Below are 22,831 nucleotides of genomic sequence, written 5' to 3'. Positions count from 1 at the left end.
AAGTAAAAACCGTGCGTTGTACGGGACTTAAACTAGTTTTATATATAGTCTAAATTTATGTCGAATGACTCGAGTCATTATGAATCAAATAATTTTAGGGAGATAAATTAAATTTTTTACCTATTAGGTTTCTTTATTGAGCCCAACCCTAATGCACAATTGTTTAATATAAATATAAACAAGCCTTAGATGCATTTGGTAGTTGGGACAACCAACTCAATCCTAGTAATTCTAAGCACATGGGGTCATGGGAAATCTAAGTTAGTTTAACCAAAGAAACCAACGAAAATGAACCTAATAATATAAAATAGGACCTTCTTTGACTATTGAACTATAAACCAAACCAACTTAGAAGAATTTTCTTCTGAAGAAGAAAATTGAGAAGTTCAAGATTATTTTTTGATTTTGGGGAAGAATTCCTTGATTATATGAATTACAAAGTTTTAGGAGCAATAGAAGGAGATTTCATGTGAGTCAATTCTTCTACCCAGTGATAATAGTACAAATTTTTGAATTGCTAAGATTCCAACATTGATCTTACCAACATTTGCACCATTATATAAATCACTTGCAAACCAATTCTACAATTTTGATAAGGTGAAGAGTTTACATAGGAGGATGGGTGTGAACCTCACAAGGGAATCTTGTGCTTTTTTTTATTTTATAATGTATGCTTCATTTGCCAAATTAAAACTTTGATTAATGATATCGTTAATTATCAATAAAAAGTTGATACAGTATTTGAATGTTATTCTTTGAGACGAATTTAACAAACAATAGAGCCAAAGTCAAATTGGGACACTTAAATAAAAACGGAGGGAGTATTGTTTTAGATATACATGACAAATTATGCGTTCATTAGATATCAATTTTCATTATTGGAACATAAAAAGCAACTTTATTGTTAATTTGTTATAATTAACATCAAAATTAAACAATTTTTTCTTGGTCATACCACCCTGTAATGAACATGCCATATACAACACAAAATTATGAGAATGCTGGGGAAAAATACTTTACAACTTTTACCAATTAAAAAAGTGCAAAAAGTCCAAAAAACCACCTCAAAAAGTGAAGAAACCAACAGAAAGACAAGGACAATACGGTCTTTTACTCTATTAGATTAAAGATTTCAACAAAAGGCGGGAATTCTTTTACTTTATTTAACTTTATAATAAAAATAACAGAAATTCACATGGAAAAATATTGTTGTTTTGTGATTTGTACAGTTGTGTCAAAGCTGATCCTTCATTTGACAATACCAAATCAATGTCAGTGCTTGCTAGCAAAATCCACCCAAAATTCCACCATTTTCTACTAATCAAGAATGTTTCATCAATACCTAATTAATATTCCAAACATTTTACGGATTTTATAATACCATGATCGGTTAGGTCGATAAAATATCAATTTGACTCGTATCTGATTATTTGAATCAATATTTTTAATTCAAACTTACGGTGTACTCTTAACTAGATGTTCCGGGTTTGAACCAAACCGACCATCCAAATGAACAATATGACGTGAGCAACTCCGAACAAAATCCGGTCTGTATGAGAACTAGTTTGACACCTCTAATTCACTTTAACAAATAGAAATGACAGGAAGATGGTATTTTGAATTTTTGTAAATTGATCAAAATACAACCAAGAATATCAACTTCTTACATTTTCATTTCACAAACATAAATAGGTGGAACTACCTAAAGATATCCAAAATGGGTTGCCAAATTTGAACCCGGTGAAGAGGAATCCGGCAAGAACTACTCCTAGTCGCTACTTACAACATACAGTGGGAAACTACAAAGGCAGAAGCTAAGGACCCAAAAAATGAACTAACAATGAGAGAATTAATTAATTTTCAACAGCTTCCGGCTTGTTTTACATGCAAATACACAGACCGGATTCCTCTTCGCCGGATAATTCAACTGTAACTTCAACATGTTAGTTTTTATGCATGTCGAATAATAGTACTTACCCTGAGTCTTCTTGGGAAGGACACCTGATTAATTCCAAGATATTAACCACCTCTGTCATATCAGGTCTGTTAGACGGCACCTGTGATGTGCAAATCAACCCTAACTTCATAACTGGAATGGCTTCCTCGGCCGGGAATCTACCTTGCAACCGCTCATCAATGCATTCTTCCACCTTCCCTTCTTCGAGTGCTCCTCTTACCATGTCACACAAAACAATCACATCATCCTCCATGTACTCAACAGGTCTTTTTCCAGTCACCACTTCAAGTAACAGAACTCCAAAACCATAGACATCACATTTCTCTGTAATTTTCACAGTTCGGCAAGCAAATTCAGGCGCCATGTACCCAAGAGCACTCTGAATCTTGCTGCTTAAAATGTATCGATCCAGCATGGGCAACAATCTCGCTAATCCAAAATCACCCACTTTAGGCTCACCTGAGCTATCTATGAGTATGTTGCTAGATTTTAGATTGTAGTGGATGACATTCAGTTGGTGCAAGTGAGATAAACCTTTAGCCATCCCAACAATTACATTGAACCGGTCATTCCATGAAAGAAAGTTCCCACCTCCTCCTTCATGGAGATGCTTATGTAAACTTCCACCGGAGATAAATTCATAGATAAGAAGTTGAAGTGATTGGGTCCAATAATACCCTTCAAGAGTGACAAGATTAGGGTGCCTGATTTTCCCCAACTTCTTCACCTCTCGCTCAAAATCTTCTTGGGACTTGACAAGACTTGAAACAGTGAGCTTCTTTATAGCAACAGGGCGACCATTTTGGAGAACAGTTCGGTAGACAGCCCCAAATCCACCACGGCCAAGTTCGCAATCCTTGTTGAGGAGAGCATGGGTCCCAGTGCTGAAATCGGGCTCTCCTGAGAATATGACCAGCTTACCAGAATTTGCATCTGTAGAGGGGGAATTGCTGAAATCATCACCATTCGATAATGCAAGGGCAGCAGCAGAGCGAGATGCTGAGGCTCTAACACGTAGGTTGAGAACTGTGATGGCAATCACACCGATTACAATTACTGCAGCAGCTCCAATAGCAATGAGAGAAGAAATGCTAAGGAGGTTTTTCTTTTGACCAAATGTAGCAGGTAGAGAAGAGCCAGAGAAAGCATCACCGGTGGAGTTGGGGTTAAGAACAATGGGTTTGGGAAGGACAGTAGAGCAAGATTTTTTTGTGGCAGAACCACAAAGCGATGGGTTGGCTGAGACAGCGGAGGGGTTTATGGTGTTAAAGAAACCACCAGGCAGTTCACCTTGTAGATTATTGTGGGAAACATTGAAGGAAACGAGGTGTTGAAGATTAGCTAGTTGTTTGGGCATACTTCCACTTAAATCATTGGAAGAAAGGTCCACAATTTGTAGGTCAGCAAGTTTTGATAGAGCTAGAGGTATAGGTCCCTCTAGACTATTATGAGATAAGATCCTGGCATAAGAAGAATTTAAAAAAATGAGTAAAACCAGAGTAATTCAGAAAAGGATATCAAAAAATACCAATCATAACCATATCAGTGCATGAGCAATTAACACCAAAATGGACCTCATCTAATGCAACACAATGATTTAAATAGACTATTAAAGCTCGGTTTTGTATTCTTATCAGCCAAAGAAAGTTAAACATTGTACAGAAATATTTGTCTGATTTTGACAAACTAGACTGTCGATGCAGACAGCATGAAACTTACAGGGAAGCTGCTAAAAAATATAGAACAGTATACAATACAGATTATAAGTATCTACAACGGCAACAATGAACAACTAGCAGCATGAGTTACACATTTGACAGAAATGTGAAGTCAGTAGGTGAAGAGAGAGCACTTACAGTACTGAGAGTGAAGAACAATGCTCAATTGAAGTAGGTATTATCCCCTCAATAAAATTCTTTTCCAGTATCAATTCTTGCAGAGCAGTAGCTTTTCCAATTTCGGTGGGGATGTTCCCATTCAGCTTGTTTTCGCTCAAATCAAGAACATTCAATGCTCTTAGTTCCCCGAAATATCTGGGAATAGGACCCGTCAAAGAGTTCTTAGACAAATTCAAGAACGCCAAGCTGCTGAAATTAACAAGTGCTGATGGAATTGCCCCAGTTAACACATTATGGGACAAATCCAACACCTCGAGGCTTTGATGCGAGGCTTCTTCCGCTGAAGCGAGAGAATCGTCCATGGTTCCACCAAATTTATTTTCAGAGAGCAATATCTCTTGCAAAGCAACCTTAAAAATCCACTTAGGTAGATCACCAGTCAACAAATTCTGCCTAAAATCTATGATTTGAAGGCTTAAACAACTAGCCATAGATTCAGGTAAGCTACCGCTCAAAGAATTCATTGACACATTTAACACCTTCAAAGACCTAAGCTTTCCCACAGAAGCTGGCAAAAGACCAGAGAAGTTATTAGCTGAGAGATCCAGATTTTCAAGCCCTTTTAACCCTCCAATCCATTCAGGAACCTGACCCACAAATGAATTATCTCCCAAACTAAGATACCCAATAAAACTCAAATTCAGCAATGATTTTGGCAGGTTCCCAGAAAACAAATTCCCACTAAAATCAAGTGATTTCAACAAGGAGCACCCTCCGATTTCAGGCGGAATTCGCCCGGTAAGCCGGTTTCCACTCAAATTAATGGTTCTCAGGTTTGCCAATCCATCCATTCCTTTAGGAATTTCATGACTCAGCAGATTATAAGACAGATCAAGTGACCTTAACCCTTGCAAACCCCAAATCCCAGCAGGTAAAGCCCCAGAAAACTGATTAGCAGACAAATTAAGCACAGAAATTCCAACACATGAGCTCAAACTATCAGGGATCTGCCCTGAAAACTTGTTATTAGCTAAATTAACAGTTCTCAAAGGTCCACATTGTCTAAAATAATCAACAGGCAATACACCAGAAAATCCATTTTCACTCAAATCAAGTATTCTCAAGTTAGGAAGCCTCACCAATGCAGGGCTGAGACTCCCAGTGAGGTTGTTCTTCGATAGCGAAAGCTTCCGGAGTGCTTGGAGCTGCAGTAAGCCTCGACCGAGCTTACCGGAAAGCGAAAACCCGTCTAGATTGAGCTCAGAAACACGGTTGGATCTAGGGTTACATTTAATACCTCCCCAATTACATGGACTATCATCATCTTCATTCCATGAAGCTAATTTTCCATTTGGGTCTTTAATGTCTGCTTTGAATACAATTAAGCCCAATACATCATCATTCAATGAAGGGCTTAAAGATGGTGCACCCTTACAATTTGGGAACAATCCCAAAATTATTAGGATTATTAGACTAACTAGCTTCCTCATTCTTCACAACAACCCCAACTCAAAAACTAGATTTTCAGCTTTAAATTGAAAAAATCAAGACACCCATTTCATAATTTAATGAGCTTTTAAAAACCCAGAAAAATCACAAATAAATTCAAGAAAAAACTCCCAAAATTTCCTCACTTTTTCTGCTGGTTTTGTGCTGAACTGAAAGTGTAACGGCTTTAAAACAAACGGAAAAAGTGGAACCCAGTAAATAATCTACCAAACGGATAAATGCAGATAATTCAAAGGGTTAAACAAGCTAAAAATGAAGAAAAAAAACTTAGATTTTGAGTCAGAAACCCTAGAAAAAGGGTGGGAAATGGAGGTTACTAAAAGAGCTTCTTTTTTCAGAATTTGGGAAATTTCAGAAGTAGAACAGAGTAAGTAGTGAAGATGAAAGGGTAAGTAGAAGGGTATTTTTGGAAAAGTCGGGGAAAATGCGGCGGCGCCGGTGAAATGCGGTGGTTGAGACGGTGGTTGTGGAGGAGAGAGATTGAGAGGAGAGAGAGTGAGAAGAGGGAGTTGAGAGAGTGAGAGAAAATTAAATAGGGGATTTAATACAGAGGGGAAAATATGGAGGAGAGAGAAAGTGAGAAAGTGAAATGTGGGGTCCATTTTTTTGAATGTACTATTGGTATGATTATACGTGGCTTTAGATCAATGGTGGGACATTTTTCCTATGTGGCTTACACGTAGGATTTTATTAAAAAAAATTGTTGTTTAGAAAACGGTGTTTTTTCTATGTGGTTGGCCACAACGTGTGACCGGGGTTACTCATTTAGGGGTTAATCAGTCGGTCAAGGATTATTTATTCTAGAGTTAATTAGACGTTAAGTGCGTTTTCGGCGGGGTTACTTATTCAGGGGTTACTCAGTCGATCACGGATTACTTATTCAGGGGTTACTCAGTCGATCAAGAATTACTTATTCTGGGGTTACTCAGTCGGTTAGTGCGTTTTCTGTGTGACAGTAACCCCTGACCGACCGAGTAACTCCATAATAAGTAACTCTGGCCACATGGTGTGGCCAACCACATATAAAAATTTGTGTTTAGAATAATAGTTTACAATTTATTTTTATTTTTTAGAAAAATTAAAGGCTCACTATGATTTTTTTTTAATAATGTTCGAAAATTATCAAATTCCAATTATTCCATTACTAACTTTAACACCATAATTGAATGAAAATCGTCTTAGTTGTGAGTGAGAAAATTCAATTGTTGTTGAAATTTAAACTCGTGTTTTGAAGAAAATTAAAGGCAAGGGATGTGTGAATATGTATATGTCACATTAAATTTGTTCCATATACAATTTATACGTACAAGTATACACTAGTATTGATTAATAAGTATAACAGGGCATATGCTCATAAGGACAAAAGATTAACTAAACAAAGTTTGGTAGAGATAGTTGAAATTCTTAAATATATACTCGTACTTATCTTGTGACTTTAAAGTCATAAACCTTTATCAATTCTATTCACCATTTACTTTATCTTTATTCTCAAGAATAATCCATGTACGTAAACATAATCAATCATGATAATTAAGGATCTCAATAAAATTGTTTACTTACAAACAATTAAAAAAATATTGCCGAATAAAAATAGGTAGATTATCACTCTGTCAGTCCAATAGTATGATTGCATGTAGCCAATACTCCAATAGCATAGACATGCAATGAAAAGTGAAATTGTCACCTCAACATCATTTTAATGATGGATGAGAATTAAATGAAAAAGTTAAATAATAAGTGGTTTATTAATTATAGTGGGCAATGAAATATTACAAAGTGATAATGATATCTGAATATTTGATACGAGTACTCATTGCAAGTTTAGTACGGTAGTTAAAGATGTGAGGTAGGTGGCATCATTAAAGAAACAACCAATGATCCATAATTACTCTCAAAGTAATTAGTGCATTCCGTAATACATGAACGTTAAAGTAAAATCATTGTAACTCCATTTTAATTAAAACAAATGAACGAACATTACCCTTTTCCAATTTCCATATAAGGAATACTACAACATGAACGTACTGATTTAAACAAATTTAATTACCAGATTTAAATAAATATCGTATTTTAAAACTTTACCAATTAAGTAAGATCTTGTCTCTCAAAATTCTTTCCACGATTTTCTTTTAATTTTAATCTGTCTCGAAATTATTTATTCATGAACCCGCATATGTATTTGCAGTTTAATATCACATTCTTCTCATTACTATAAAATCGATCTTATCCTCGCATCCTCTGTAAATTTTTTTATTTTTTTTAAGTAATAATGATAATTAAACAACCATTTATCACTCAAACTCTTATGCAAATATAAGCATAAACACATTGTTTTTTTGGATAGGAGGAAAAGTACTTCATAGAGCATGTCTATTCATGAAAAGTTTTCTTTGCTCATCCCTCTTATCTTCCCAATCCCTTGATCAACCACTTTCTTACTTGGTCACCACACATTATTCATGACATGAAACCAAACTCCATCCCACTCATGAACAAAAATATTAGTTTATCCCACTCTTTATTACTTCGTTTATAGCGAGAAAAGGGTTATTTATGCCTTATTTGGTAAAGAATATTCGTCATTTCAGATGTTCAAGTAACAAAATAACTACTATTCATCAATAATTTTGATAATAATTTGTACAATCGTACAAAATACGGTAGCTAGTCAAAACAACTAATGCAACTAACTAGCTTAGTCAAAACACCTATTGCGACTACTTAGTTAAACCAATCAATGCAATCAGTTCTTACCAATAATAAACTACTATACGTCTATACCCGCTAATTACTAAACAAAATCATAGTTCGTTGAGAATTATGTGCAATAATTATATCAATATCGATTGAAATTACAAATAAATACGACTATATATATGGTGCTTTTTATTTCTAATATATTAATCATCCTTCATACTTGTACTAAAATAATTCACACATCCTTACATACTAGAATTTAATCAATACATTCTATATAAGAAATTATTTTAGATATTGTTAAGTAAAAACTTGTTAGTAGTTTTCTGTCATTATCATATCTTAATCACAATATTACACGAAACAAGGTTGAAATGACAATTGACAAATCAAAGTAGAAAGGGATTTATAGCCACTAATAAAGTGACAAAAGTTGAATAAGACTGCATTATTCCATAATTAATCCAAAATTGGGACATCATTAAAATAGAGAAAAGGGAAGTTATAATATTAGCATTAACCAAAAAAAAAAAAAAAAAAAAAAAAAAAAAAAAAAAAAAAAAAAAAAAAACTAATTAAGGTGGTGGAAGTGAGTCAAGGTCCAAGGGGAAGTCACGAGTAGGGTGGGTTGGAACATTAAAGAAGGTTCTTTAGTTTTAAGGGGCACACTTCCATTGAATGGTAGGGAAAGGCAACCATTATTATTTGTCATTGATATTGTGCCCTAGCTACTTTAATGCAGCCTTCTTTCACTCCTATGGTAGTTGCCATGAAGGGTAACCATTTTAAAGGTCATTGATCTTCCTCCATTTCTATCATTGTCACCTAATAATTAATATAAAAGAGGAATTCCGGTGAAAATCAGTTGACATGAATATTAAACGGGTGGATGTTGAATCAGGTGTTAAATGAGTGACGAATTAGATGACAAGTGGTTGAAGTTTCACTTGAAATTAGCATGATTTGTTACCTAATATAAGCTACTTCATTTATCAATCCTTTTTCATCTAGTTTTTAGATATAGATGTCAAGTACTTTGTTGTTTAATGTGAATGCCAAGCATAAACTAGCGGTAGGAATAGTAAAAATAAATTTGATACATTTTTGTTAATCACACTCTCTAAAAGCAATTAGTTTTACTACATTTTTTGAAACACTACATCAAACATTTAAATCTATTCCTTGTCACACAATACTTTGACAAATAGGAATATTCAAATTACTATTGTTTTGCAAATCAAAATGCTAAAAGGCACTATTCTAAAACCGGTTACTAAATACACTCCAAGTCAAGCTTTGTTATTCGTAATAACAATATAAACAAGGGAGAAATGATATTCAATCTTTTATACTCATTATAATATTTGCGTTTCTCTCTCAAAACTTAATTGCAAAGTAGATTATAATTCATATTTTCCTAACCTACTCTCGAAACCCCCCCCCCCAACCCAACTTATTTACAAGGACTGTATTAGAGCAAGCTAAGCTCAGAAAATACATGTTTTTTTTTATAATTATTTTTCAATTAATAAGACATAAGACCTGAATTAGACTTTAACCTTTATTCTTTGACAATAATTTGGTCGAGTATTTTTAGGCAAGTCACTTAGAAGTTGGGAGAAAAAAAAAATCAAGGAATCCTTGCGGCCTCACCTTCACTTGGCAAGAATCAAACCCGACAACCAGCAGATACCGAGTACGTACAAGCCTCCAATAGTTAGTTAGCTACCGGCCTCAAAGTTCTCCCCTTGTGAATTACTCTGAAGTTTGTTAGCAATACAAGTACAATACTGTGGACCCTCTTAGTATTTTGATGATTGAGAAAACAGACAAACTTTGACTAATGATGTTTGATAGTCTTGGTAGAACGAAATGATTCAGGTGTTAACAAACCGTTCCGGAGTAGGAGCAAAGGAATTGGAAGTCTTGATATTCATATGCAAGCTTTCAAGAAGAAGAGCAAACTCCACTACTTAGGATTCTCTGTAAGCACTAGAGTCTTTATGTGTAGAGAGGAACTCAGTTAGGAATTAAATTTTTTAACGTAAATATAAAATCAGTTTTATTCCTTAATAAAAGATAAAGTAAAATCAATTTTTAAATAAGATCTATTTTTGTAAGTAAATAAATAATAAATAATTGTATAATTAAAAAATAAGTTTGTTATTTTTAAATAAATAATTTAAAATTTTATCTTTTAAAAACAATAATAAAATCTTTTTAACTGATTTTATTTTTGACCAAGTAATAGTTGGTTATCTAAATTTAAGGATGCACGATAAAAGCTTGAGAGGAAAGTCAGGGAGATCTTACTTCCCACTCTTTGACCAACGTTCATTAACTTCCAAGGTTAAGGTGAACGTGGATCATGGGATGAGTGGGAAACAAGATTAAGGCTTTCCATCTCTCAATAAAAGGCTTGCGACGGACTCTGATTTATGTGTGGAAAAATATTCAGTTTTCATAAAATATTTACCGTCTTAGAGCTGAGTTCCTTCCTTAATCTTCTCTAGTGCATTAGGAAAGTCTGTAATTACTTTTGTAATTGGGATTGGGGTTTGAGAGAATTGTAACTAAGAGACTTGAGTGAGTCTGTTACAAAGTTGTAAGTGATTCAGAGTCTAATCACTTAGAGAGTTAAGCTGCGGTAGAGGGACCGTATCTGGGATACTTGAATTCCTTGAGGAACTTAAGTGTAGGCTGAATCTTCACATTTGTAAAAGAGTTTTTGCATAGTGAAATAATTCGAAAAGCCTATCTCGTGTGTTCTATCTTTTCATACTTTGTTTAATTCCACATAAAGTTCACAAATTTTTATAGTCTACAATTCACCCCCCCTCTTGTAGTAGACATCAAACTAACAAATACTTTATCTTCACTGTAAACCTTACAAGTTGTCCACATTTGTTATGTATACGTAATACACTAATACTCATGACCCAAACAAAAACGCATTATATCATTCACATGATGATTATTATCCATGAATTATTTGCCTCCAAAAAGCACATACTTTTTTTTGGTATAAATCTTTTTTTTTTTTTTTTTTAAAAAAAACCAACCAATATAGTTTCCTTCATTGTGTATTACAACAATATGGATTACTTATCCTAATCCCATAGTAACATGCTAAAGTCAAAGGCTAAGAGAAATTGACAGAACTAAAAATGATACCAAAAAAGCCAAATGGCTATTGATGTGAGTTGCAAACAGCTATAAAAATGGGTTTAGTGGTTTGACTTATTAGGGTATAACTTATAAGCTAATGAAGACAGAAAATAGAATTACAAACAAGAGTAAACAGCCAAGAACAAGAATTCAATTTCAGTGTATTGACAAACAGCTTCCCTGCCGTTGCTTGCCTTTTTATGTGATGTTGTAGTCACTAGACTCACACTACTCACTAGTTTGAGCAATTTCCCTTGGCATTTTCAAAGGTACTCGTATATAATGTGTTTAATAATAATAATTATACTTAGCTAATTGATTGTTAATTTACCTTTGCTTCTTGACTTTAGCCAAATTGAGCATATTACTATATACTAGTACTTGTTAAACATCCAAATTAAAGAATTAATGTATCATGTTGTTATAGTCGTCCGTATTACTGGTATAAGACGTTACATGTCTAGGGTGCATGATTTGTTCAACCAAGGTGAAATTTTAATTTTAATATACGTAGAAAAATATTCAAGGAAAATGAAGATATCAACACCAAGTCAGTCTAGCCCAAGGCACGACATAGGTCGATAAAGTATGCTAAAATCAATGAAATTTCACTTAAGGACTGCAACTTAGGCATGCAGACACCAAAGCACAGCAATTAGGATTGGACCATGCACAAGCCGACCTTTTCAAAATTTTGACACGGCCTTGCATGACACATAGCTCGTGGACTAGGCCTACCTAAACCCAGAACACGTGGCTCGTTAAGAGGCATGATTGCATGACCCACAACCATCTTTAAACCTCGTCTTGCATTTTAATTTTCAAGTTTTATTCTTTAAAGAATCAAATGCACAACTGTCTAATACTCCATGTTTCTCCATGAATTTTGCAAGCATGATTGTTCTATAATAATGGAACACTATTGAGAGTAGTAATAAAGGTTGAAGTCCATTAGAACAAGTAGTTTCATGACTTTCATCCCAAGTCCATAATGTTAGGCTTGGCTCAACCCACTTTATGGCCCAAGTCCATAATTCGAATACTTCTAAGTTCTAAATGGGTTAAAAACGGGTCGGGTCTTGGATATTCTAGCCCACGAAATATCAAGCAAGCTCCCAAAACTTGCAAAATTAAAACTTTGGCAATGGTAGATGATAAACCCTACAAAAATCACTAGTTTTCAATTGAAGAGAGAGAAAATTCAGGCAAAAATGGCTGAACCCAGAAAGCAAATCTTAGTTTCAACCCTCTGTAAACGCCTTTCTTTAGATCCTGTAAGATTTCCGATTTTATTATAATCAATTTTTTTTTCAGTTTATTACTTTCAATTTCTGAAGAATTGTGAGTTTTTATGATCTGGGGTTTTGATTTTTTTTGGTTTAATGGATGTTTTTTTTTTGTTTGAATGCAGAAAGATTTTTCTGGGGATATTGAGAAATGTGATGTTAAGAGCTTGTGCACTAATATTTTGAAGTCATCACCAAATGGGTCTTCACTTCTGAGTAATGATGAGGTAAAAAAAATGTTACAAGTTTATTTTGATTTGTATGACATTGGTTGTATAATGTGCATATTATAGCTGTATAATTAAGTTTTTTACTGGGGGATATCTCATTTGATGAAAAATTATCTTTTTCTGGGGGTTCTAGACTAGTGGTATGATGATCGTTATACCTTAATTTTAGGCGAGTTTAGGTTGATTGTTCTTGATTCTGAATGAAAAGCAGTGTTGGGAGGGAGGAATTCCTCGATGATTGTGATATTGCAGTTGTAAATTAGTAGTATGCCGTTTCTCTTGTTGTTGGCACAAACTATGTATATGTGGGTTAATACTCAAATTACTCCTTTGCTCAAAGTTTTAGCAAGATAGCGCGCGCCTTCTTGATAATGCTTGTTAGAAAGAGGGGCTAGAGGGCTAGTCCAATCATGTCGTTAATAATGTTGACATTCAAGCTTTTCCATATGTCTTTGAAGGAAAGTAACAAGCTGATAATACTCTGGTGATAGGAGTGCATATATTTGTTTCTTGTTTAGTATGATTCCATCTTAATCATGTTGCCTTCTGTGAGTGTTGCCTTCAACTTTCTTTGGAGCTGTGTAAATTCTTCAGCGATTTATCTTGTTTCATAACATTTTGGATGATTAATGAACTAAATACATTTCGCAGGGAATGAAATGGATAGAATTTGCTGAGAATTTTCCTGTGGATTCTGCTGCTTGCATTGGGGCCATCAATGGCTTGAATGATGAGCTGCTTCTGAAGTCTGTTTTGTTAGGCAATGGCTTGAGATTATCTGAAGCTGATGTGATTGTGTATTCAGTGATCCATCCCTGTATGGTACGTATGTTTTAGAAAAGCATGTACTCATTGATATGTCCTAGTTTTGGACTGGCAACTCAATGCCTTTTCATTTGTATTGATGGCGTGGATAATGAATACTTGTATCTAAATGTTGGAGCTCCACTGTAGTCGTGATAGTTGTTATGCAGCTATACTTGATGTTTTTAGTGGTTATCATCCCAAATTGGTTGGGCGCTGCTCTATTACAATGATAGTTAAACTTTCCACTTCGATTTTAAGATAGGAGGTTGTATGACTAATGAAATGCATATGCTTGCTGTACTCTTCTTCGCTTGTTAGCCTCACGATCTTCCTGTCTTCCCTTATGGTTTCCGGCTTGCTTCTGAAAGTTTCCCTAGTTTCCAAACATGTAATTGTGTGTTCTTTCCTTAACCTCTCACGAATGATTTAAATTATGAGGAGGGATGACGTTTTACTTGTTATTCTGATGGTCATGGGCTACGGTTCAAAGTCCTTTGAAGGAAGGTGTTTCTATCACTTACATAAATTCTGCCCATAAGCCCTTTCTGTTCTTCCTTTTGCAACCTATGTTTGGAATTTTGTACTGATAGAAGATAGTACTGAAAAAAATGTTTTGTAGCCCGAGTGAATATCTCTGCAATAGCTTGACATAAAACCTGTTTGTGTTTTGCATCTTTTTTCCAGGTTAACATTTCAAAATCAGACAGGCAGAAGTTCCCAAATGTCTTAAGATGGATGGATTTTGTTCAGGTATTAACACATAATAAATTCATAAACTTGTTAAAGAATGACCTAGCTTTTTTTGTTTGGCTCTGAGAGATGCATTCTGTAGCAGCAATATGAAAGTAATCATTTTTTTAGCTTATTGTAGCATTAATGTATGTGATCTTACCATAGAAATTTTGTACAGATTGCTCAGCTTATGTTATTACTAAGACTTGTCAAATTTTCTGCCTTTCCATGTTCACAGAACAAGGAGGATTTTGGAGATATACTTGAGAAAATATTGATAGAGAAGCTCAGATTTCAACCTCCAGTAAGTGCAGTCTCTTGTGTTTTGAATCTACTTCTTTTTCCTTGTTTGGCTTTATGCGAGTCAGAAACATTGAATTGGTTACTGGTTTGAATCCCTAAAAGTATGGTAATATTGATTTCAGATCCTATCAACAGCAGGTTGTATTATAATTTAAGACTGGGGAAGTTGACATTTAATTTGAGGTAGTTATAAATTGAGTTTGTCAAAGTTAATAAATTGCTATAAAGATATGTTCATAGGGAAATACATGGGTGTTTCCCAACATATGAAGATTCCGATTTAAATCATGTTCAAGAAATGCATCAATCAAATAATATGGATATTGGAAATATATCATGTTAAAATCTTTAGAGACACTAAAGGTCATTATCGATATGTAGAACACCAATATAGGTGTTAACAATGTTCAAATGGCTAATTAGATAAATTTAAGAATTCCTTGGTAACTCTCACTTTACATTCACATCTTTTTTAAGATGAATGTTTGAGTTCTGAAAATATAACTGATTGTCCAATACCTTTTTTTAGACTCTCTTATTATGTATTTGTGTGAATGTCTTTGTATATTTCTTCGTGCGTAAGCATATGCGTGCATGTGTTATATGTAATGGGGAATAGGATGTTTAGTTTTGAAGGAGAAGAGGAACCTTTTGAGTAGAGATTGACGTGTGGCCCTTAGTCTGTGGTCTTATAATTTTAAAGCATTCCATTTTTATAAGGAGTTTCACTCTAAGTATCCTAGCCTAACATTAAGGAAATTCATGGTTAGCTGAGTATATTACATAAAAGGAGAAAGAAAAGGATCATGATTCATGAAGTACTAATTCCATGTCATCCTGACCAAATTCTTACTCATCAATGGCTGATGCCGTTGACCGAGTTTGATTGGTTCATGTGCTAAATTGTACATAATTTCTTGTCATTAGGGTTTGTGCCTATGGAAGTATTGGTTACTTTGTAAACTGTAAATTAGAGGACTGTGAAGCCCTTGTTGTTAAATCCATGTTTGCTAGAGCTATTTCTTTAGCCGAAAAATGTAGTGTCGTAAATTTGTTAGACATTGTGGAAGAAGATTAGATCCTGATATATATTGTGTAAATAATTATGCAGGCATCTAAGAATGTGCATCTGGTGGAAGTCAACTCAAGCGGAAAAGATGCTGCCAAAGACACAAAATCTGATGTGAATTTAAAAAAGGATACTCCTAAAGGGGCAAACACTGTTGATGCTTCTGAAGCAAACAAGGGATCAAAGAAAGATTCTACTCAGGTCTTTTTTCCCCTTTATAATTAAATATGTCTTGGTTCTTTGCGTGCATAAATATATGGCTATTATTTCATATCAGTTTGAGTTTATTTTATATCTGAAATGCTTCTTTTGTTAAAACAATAAGTCTGAGAAAACATAAATCATGGGTCCAGTATGCAATTTGATCTCAAATTAGAACAAACTATTTTGAAAGAGGGACTTATGCACTTATCCTCCAAGAATTATGTCAATCATACCACTACTAGATTGACATTTAAGTTTTTACTTGGACAAGTGAATGTGCAAAGACATCAATCATTCAATTGACACAAATTCTTTCACATATTGACAATATAAAAACCTAGAAACTAAAAGGCATCAATGTATTAGGTCATTTATGTCAGTTTGTGCTGTGGTATATCAATTTTTGCCAGTTGAATAGTAATTTGTGCAATTAGTGCATGCAGTCCTTGGTTTTTCACTATTAAATTTTAAAAAAAATTCTCTCATGTTAGGGAGAGAAGTCCACAAACTTTCAATGTGTCATTTCCAAAGTTTGAATCCTTTTGGTAGTGATTGCCCATTTTATATTTCATAAAAGGCTATTAAAAAAAATTAGAGACAATTGGATTATATGTGGTTATGTGAAACAAAAGTAGCCAAAGAAATTTACTAGTACTTAAATAGAAGTAAGTGAACCAATTGGCTATTGGTGCAGTGGTAATTTGGGCTGCACTTGGTAGGGAAGACCACGTGTTTGACAGGTATTATTGCTACACTGGGTTCATTATATCCAGGCATTTACTCAGTTTTTGTGTTGTGCTGAATCGTACTATGTTGGTAGTCAGTGAGAAGGACCCTCTAAGTTGACAGGGATTATTACTTGTAGTTGAACAAAAGGAATTCTTCAAATGTATAACTTACTAGATTTGCTAGTCTTCACTAGCGGTATCTGCATCTTTGTGCCAAACTTTGTGCAGGTTGGAACATAATTGACCATGATTGAAACTGAAAGCCTTAAGAATGATGCTTACGAGTTTTTACTTTCGTATTATTGGAGCTATTTGAAGGTTGCCTGAATATTGGAGTATAAAATCTAAGAGTCCCATTTTCTGAGAGGCTTTGTATTTATATACTTGCTTTGGCTTAATATCAATGTCCTCTTAAAGGACTCTAAAATCTTTATGGGTATAATCCCCCCTTTTTTGCTTTATTAATGTTTCCAACTAACAATCATGTCATTGCTATGCTCCCTGTCTTGAAGAAAAAAGCTAAGAGTGATAAAGCGACTGTGGAGCAGAAGAAACCAGAAGCAGAGGCAGCCCCTAAAGATGAAGTTCCAGTCAGTTTGCTCAATATACAAGTAGGTCTTATTCGCAAAGCATGGAAACATCCTTCAGCTGACAGGTGCTGTAAAAGATTCTGCATAGATCTCTCAGCTATTTTCTAATTTCCCCTTGACTTTGGCCTGTTAAACTTTAATTCATGCAGATTCTTTTCAGAGATTTCTCTGATATTATTTGTTTCTTTTGGCTATTTAGTTTACTGGTTGAGGAGATTGAAGTCGGAGAGTCCAAAGTGCGGCAGGTAGTCAGTGGTCTGGCAAAGTTTTGCAGTCCAGATGATTTAGTGGTATGTCATTGGTGTAATAATATTTTGCCCAATTTCTTTGGTCGTATGTAAACATGTCTTTTGCTGTTAGTTAACATCGACGACCTTTTGCATGTGCAGAATCGACGTGTGGCACTAATTACTAATGTAAAACCTGGAAAATTAAGAGACATTGTGTCTGAAGGATTAGTAAGCTTTTTTATCCTTCATTTCATCATTAAATTTTCTCATAAGTCATTAGTTTTATTGTTGTGGATTTTCAATGGCAATGTTTTAACTAGGTCATGATGTTTTCTATGTATGAGAGACAATTTTAATGTTCAGCTTTACCCTTCCCTGTTTTTTTTGCTGTTATAATGAAATGGTGAAAAGTGATTATAAAAATCAGAATATGAGTGCCATGTCTTGCAGTTGGCACTGACCATCTCTATCCTGTGCTCAGTTGTATGACGGGAGTCACGAAACTGACCCAACTATACCTGAAACTCGATGACCTGATTTTTACCCGAACTTAAAATTGAAAAGATGATAATTGATTTTTATCCATAAGGAGGAAATATACCAAAGATCTGAATACGACCCAACCTGAAACAAATGACCCTGTTGCCAATCTTAATTTTGCCACCGCAACCCTGTTGCCTCTTGTTTCCAGTTCTCTCTAGTCTCAACTGCCACCTTTATTTTGATTTGGTTACTGAAAGTGAAAAGAAAATTGACAAAACAAACTTCTTGCTTGTTATAACTGCCAACTTTTGATAAAGTGTACTGTTTGTCTGGTTAACCAAATTTAAGAGTAAGACTGCACTGTGATGGCTAAATTTGAAACAGAAAAACTGGCATGTGTACAAGACAACTGACTCTAGGTTGTCTACTCTAGGATTTCAACCTAAAGCTGAATGTGTGATTTAGATATATGGGCAAAAAGATAGATAAGTTCAGACAAGAAAAAGAAAGATCAGATATATGGGCTATCAAAGTTCAACTCACAGTTAAAAAAAAAAAAAAAAAAAAGTTCAAAGAATGCTAGAGCGGAAAGAACAAAACTGTAATTAAAGCATGTTTTCATTTGTGGGATTGAATTAGAATTTAGGTCCGGTTGAAAAGTTACATGATGTATGATGAGGCAAGTGGTCTTTCTATGTCTGTGACTCCTAGTATATTAATGGTTCTTATAACTTCTCTCTATTTCCAGGTTCTTTGTGCATCAAGTGAAGATCATAGTGTTGTAGAGCCTTTGCTTCCTCCAGAAGGTGCTGTAGTTGGGGAGCGTGTTTCCTTTTCAGGGTAAGCATGCCGCTTTGTCTGAATGTCATGTTTCACTTTCTTACCCGGAACACAAACATGTATCGTTGAAGAAAAACATATCTTTGTCCTGAAAATCTTAACTCCTCTCTCGAATACCTTTTGTAATAATTGTCTCCTTCCCACCCTCTCTCCACCATTTCTATCTAAGTGGGTTAAGTTTGTAAAACCAAAAATTATCTATTTTGATTTAAATATACCTTTCCTGGACAATTTGAAACAGTATTGTGACTAGAAGGAGTGCTAATATGACATTTTCTTTGTAGAGGAGAACTCAGGCACACAGGATACCTTAATTGGTAACATAATATCCTTCATATGTTATTTATGTATTAATAGAACCATTGGTTTTACAGGCATGAAGGAAAGCCGGAAGATGTTCTCAACCCAAAGAAGAAACAACTGGACAAGATTACACCGGTATTTAAACTTTTGTCTATCTTATGTATGGTTTGTGGGTCATGGAAAAGTATATATTTGCTTAATGTAGTTTTTGACCTTTTTGTCTGGCTGTTGATAAGCAAGCTAGTTGCTAGTTTGCTACTATGAAGTCCCAACATGTATTTCTTCTGTCCCTTAAAGTGCCCAACTATTAGAAAACCATTGTTAATTGCTAATTATATGTATCATTTCGAGTAATGTGGGGAAATACAAAGTTTATCATAAGAAAATAAGTGGCTTTTCAGTTTGGGACGGTCTTAGTTATGAAGTAGAAATGTGGTAGGGTGGTGAGCTGCTGACAATTTTTATTGTCCTGGCTTGATCTCAGTAATTTCTTTCATCTAGTTTCCTCGACTTTTCCCAATTTCCCTCCATTTGTATGTTCTGAGTCATAATTTCAAGAAAATTGCTTTCAGTTATTGAAGTTGACTGATAGCAGTAGGATAGTATTTGCATATGATCTAGGTAAGATGGGTCAGAAATTTTATCGGTTCTGCTGGTTTTGCCACTTCTTATTTAATTGCGCTACTGCTGTTTTCCCAAATCACATGCAATAAATGGAATACTGCTATTTATTGTATTATATAGCCTTTGTTTCGAATTAGTTTTCACATTGTCACAACCGTGGATAATGAAGGATATGGCATGGATTCTATCCCTTCTCTTACTGTAATAGCAGTCACATGCCCTATTTAAATTTGGTTAGAAGGCAACTTTTTTCAGACATCCTAGAATATTCACATGACCTATTTAGGGATGTCAATGGGACGGGGCAGGGTGGGGCGGATGTTGGCCTTCCCATCCCCATCCCTACCTAAAATTTTCATCCTCATCCCCATCCCTTTGGCGGGTCCAAAATTCATCCACATCCCCACCCTGACGGGTACAATTTCAAAACCATCCCCGCCCCACCACCCATAATCCCCGCCCATGACCCACCTAATCCCTACCTTCCAAATATACAATCCTACAAAATTAATATAGATTAAGTTGATATTACACACTTTTTTTTTTCTTTTTTTTTCCATATTATAAGTATATTATACTACCTCCACTTCTTATTACTCGCAACAAAGAAATATTTTATGTCTCACAAATAATACCCCTTTGTTGTGTGTAGTAAGAACCGGAGGTAGTACTATATTTACTATTCTATTATACATAACTTTTTATGGAATAGTTAAAAGTATATAATATTGTTTTTAAAAATATATAGATGTGGGTATGAGGTGGGGATGAGGCGGGTACAACCTAAAATCCACCCTTGCCCCATCACCCATGGCGGGTATAGTTTTTATCCCCCATCCCCGCCTCACCACCCGCTAAACCGAGACCCATCCCCACCCTAGGGAAGGGTCTCCTAGTTGATCCGCCCCGCTGACATTCCTAGACCTATTTTTATTATTTATTAGGTTAGAATGTTGGATGACGACTTTTTTCAGACATCCTTAAATTGTATACTAGGTATGCTAACTACTTACTATAAGCGGATTGTAATTTCCTAATTTCTTTTGAATTGATGATGCAGCATCTATATACCGACGAGAATGGAATTGCCACATACAAAGGAATACCGTTTATGACTTCCGGTGGTCCATGCACATCTTCAATCAAGAAAGGAAGCATCAAATGATTATGATATAGAGGACAATTGTTATGACTTTGTGAGTTAATTAGTGTAAACTACGTACCTAAATCTAATGTCAAATTGTTCTTTCATATTTGCGAATCTTTAGGGGAAGTTGTAGGGTCACATATCATAATTTAACATACCAATTGTCATGAAATTTTGCAAATTTTGGAAAATCATTTCTCATTGCCATGATCTTTTCACATTTGACCTCTTATGATTTATGAAGAGTCCCTGTTATTTTGACTGAAGCACCGTAGGGAGTCTAGGGATTTACTGTTCAATGCAGTACACAAACATAGAATAGTGTGCCAAGTGCAAAATTAAGGCAATTAAAAAAAAAACGGAGGGAGTATAAGCTATGAATTCAATGTAGTTTCAAGTATTTCTGCAAATCTTTACGATTGATCGTAGTTTGAGAGTGGTTATGAGTCCCTTGTCAAGTTTTGCTCAACTTATCAATATAGTTGAGCTCAAATAGCTGTTGAGCTAGCTCTTGTTCCAAACAAACAAACAAAAAAAAAAAAAAAAAAAAAAAAAGAACCCTCAGCTAGCTAAGGTCATTATATCCTTTGGATGAAACGTTTTTTTAAAAACTAATTTGGAAAAAACTTATGTCTAACTTTCATTTGTCTTAAAACCTTTTGAATTTGTCTCCTACCATATTGAATAAGGGAGATTAAGCTTTTTTTTCTTCGAATTTAGCTTATTGAGTTCCCTCTGGGTTTTGCCCTGGGAAGGTTTTCGTTCTAGCTTTTTTTGGCTAAGGTTTCCTTATTCTCAAGGTTTTTCTCGATTTCAGGTCGAGTATTTTTTCCTTTTTCTTGTGAATTTTCGAGTTTTGGCTTTCCTTTTCACAATGGTGGAGACTGAGCAATCAACTCTAGTATTGAAGGAGAAGGAGGTGGGCGATGGTAGCGGAAAGGACCCTCCAGTCTTAGATCCTAATGAAGCAACTGAATGGGATGATAATGGAGAAAAGGATGATGATGCTAGAATTGAACTTGCCCTTGTAGGTAAACTCTGGACAACCCGTAGTGTTAATGTTAATGCCTTCATTGCGACAATGAAGGGAGTGTGGCAGCCTAAACATGGAGTATAAATCTCTAATATTGGTAAAAACCAATTTTTGTTCTAAATTTTTCATTGGAGAGACAAACAGAGAGTGATAGATGAACAACCGTGGCATTTCGATAGACATGCTTTGATTCTTGGGGAAACAACTGATACAGTGAAACCCTCGGAATTTGAATTGTGCCATTTGCCTATGTGGATTAGGGTTTATAACTTCCCCTTAAAGGAAGATTATTAAACCTTGCTAATGTTGAGAAGATAGGGAATAAGCTGGGTGTATTTGTAAAGATGGATGCATCTGCAAGAGTGGGGATTGATAAATCAATTCGGCTTCGAGTCCTAGTTGATGTGCGCAAGCCTTTGTTTAAGCATAACCGTTTGAAACTAGGGGGGATAGAAGAGGACTTTGAAATTAAATATAAAAAACCCCTTTCTGCTTCTATTGTGGCTTGATGGGGCATGGTTTCAAAGATTGTGACGAACAAAAGGAGATCGATGAACTGTCGCTTGTGTATGGTGCTTGGTTGAAAGCCTCTCCCTGGAAATATAGTGCAGGTTTGAATGAAGGTGGGGAAGGGAAAGTAGGGAGCTGCTCAAAATCCTTTTTTGTCACTAAACCGAAGAAAGATAAAGCTCTGATAGATGTTAATACCCCGCAGGTGAATGAGGTGCTGGATAAACTTGATAGCTTTGTTTTGAATACTGGTGGAAGAGGTAATAAAACAGATGACTCCCTGAATAATTAGACTTTCATCTTTACTAGTGGGGAGGAGATGGGGAATGTGAGTGTGTTGCCTGCAGGAGGGGAAAAAATGAGGAAGAAAGAAGGTTCAAACCACAAGCAGTGGAAGAGAATTACGAGAGATGTTGATCACAGTATGGGAAATGATATGCTTATTATTGGAGAAAAAAGAAAGTGCATAGGGGAAGGGGAGAATGCTGGTTTGAATAGTGATCAGATGGAGAAAAAAAAAAGAAAAAAAATGATGCTGAACTC

General features: G+C 35.1%; 2 protein-coding genes across 2 annotated transcripts; one reads left to right on the top strand and one right to left on the bottom strand.

Moving 5' to 3' along the window:
- Nucleotides 1-1,598: 1,598 nt before the first annotated feature.
- On the bottom strand, nt 1,599-5,908 carry LOC110704454 (probable LRR receptor-like serine/threonine-protein kinase IRK). Its single transcript, XM_021882240.1, has 2 exons — nt 3,814-5,908; nt 1,599-3,417 (listed from the first exon to the last, which is right to left on the bottom strand). Exons 1-2 carry the CDS (start codon nt 5,283-5,285, stop codon nt 1,974-1,976), a joined length of 2,916 nt encoding a protein of 971 aa, XP_021737932.1. The 5' UTR covers nt 5,286-5,908; the 3' UTR covers nt 1,599-1,973.
- A 6,378-nt stretch (nt 5,909-12,286) lies between these two features.
- LOC110704453 (tRNA-aminoacylation cofactor arc1-like) lies at nt 12,287-20,950 on the top strand. The gene is made up of 12 exons (XM_021882239.1): nt 12,287-12,443; nt 12,581-12,682; nt 13,337-13,507; nt 14,177-14,242; nt 14,463-14,528; nt 15,639-15,797; nt 17,041-17,183; nt 17,318-17,408; nt 17,508-17,576; nt 18,580-18,671; nt 19,046-19,109; nt 20,659-20,950. Exons 1-12 carry the CDS (start codon nt 12,321-12,323, stop codon nt 20,761-20,763), a joined length of 1,251 nt encoding a protein of 416 aa, XP_021737931.1. The 5' UTR covers nt 12,287-12,320; the 3' UTR covers nt 20,764-20,950.
- Nucleotides 20,951-22,831: the final 1,881 nt, after the last annotated feature.

Source organism: Chenopodium quinoa, unplaced genomic scaffold (assembly GCF_001683475.1).
Source record: "Chenopodium quinoa cultivar QQ74 unplaced genomic scaffold, ASM168347v1, whole genome shotgun sequence".
Taxonomy (NCBI): domain Eukaryota; kingdom Viridiplantae; phylum Streptophyta; class Magnoliopsida; order Caryophyllales; family Amaranthaceae; genus Chenopodium; species Chenopodium quinoa.
Note: the sequence above shows the minus strand (reverse complement) of the source record. Positions and strands in the feature narration are given on the sequence as shown.

Excerpts from the sequence above, each read along its gene's own strand:
- LOC110704453 (XM_021882239.1), top strand. The coding sequence starts at position 12,321 with ATGATAAACCCTACAAAAATCACTAGTTTTCAATTGAAGAGAGAGAAA. Across the intron at positions 14,243-14,462 it reads GATGGATGGATTTTGTTCAG|AACAAGGAGGATTTTGGAGA; the intron begins GTATTAACACAT and ends CCATGTTCACAG. Across the intron at positions 17,409-17,507 it reads GCAGTCCAGATGATTTAGTG|AATCGACGTGTGGCACTAAT; the intron begins GTATGTCATTGG and ends TTGCATGTGCAG.
- LOC110704454 (XM_021882240.1), bottom strand. The coding sequence starts at position 5,285 with ATGAGGAAGCTAGTTAGTCTAATAATCCTAATAATTTTGGGATTGTTC. Across the intron at positions 3,418-3,813 it reads TGTTCTTCACTCTCAGTACT|GATCTTATCTCATAATAGTC; the intron begins GTAAGTGCTCTC and ends TTCTTATGCCAG.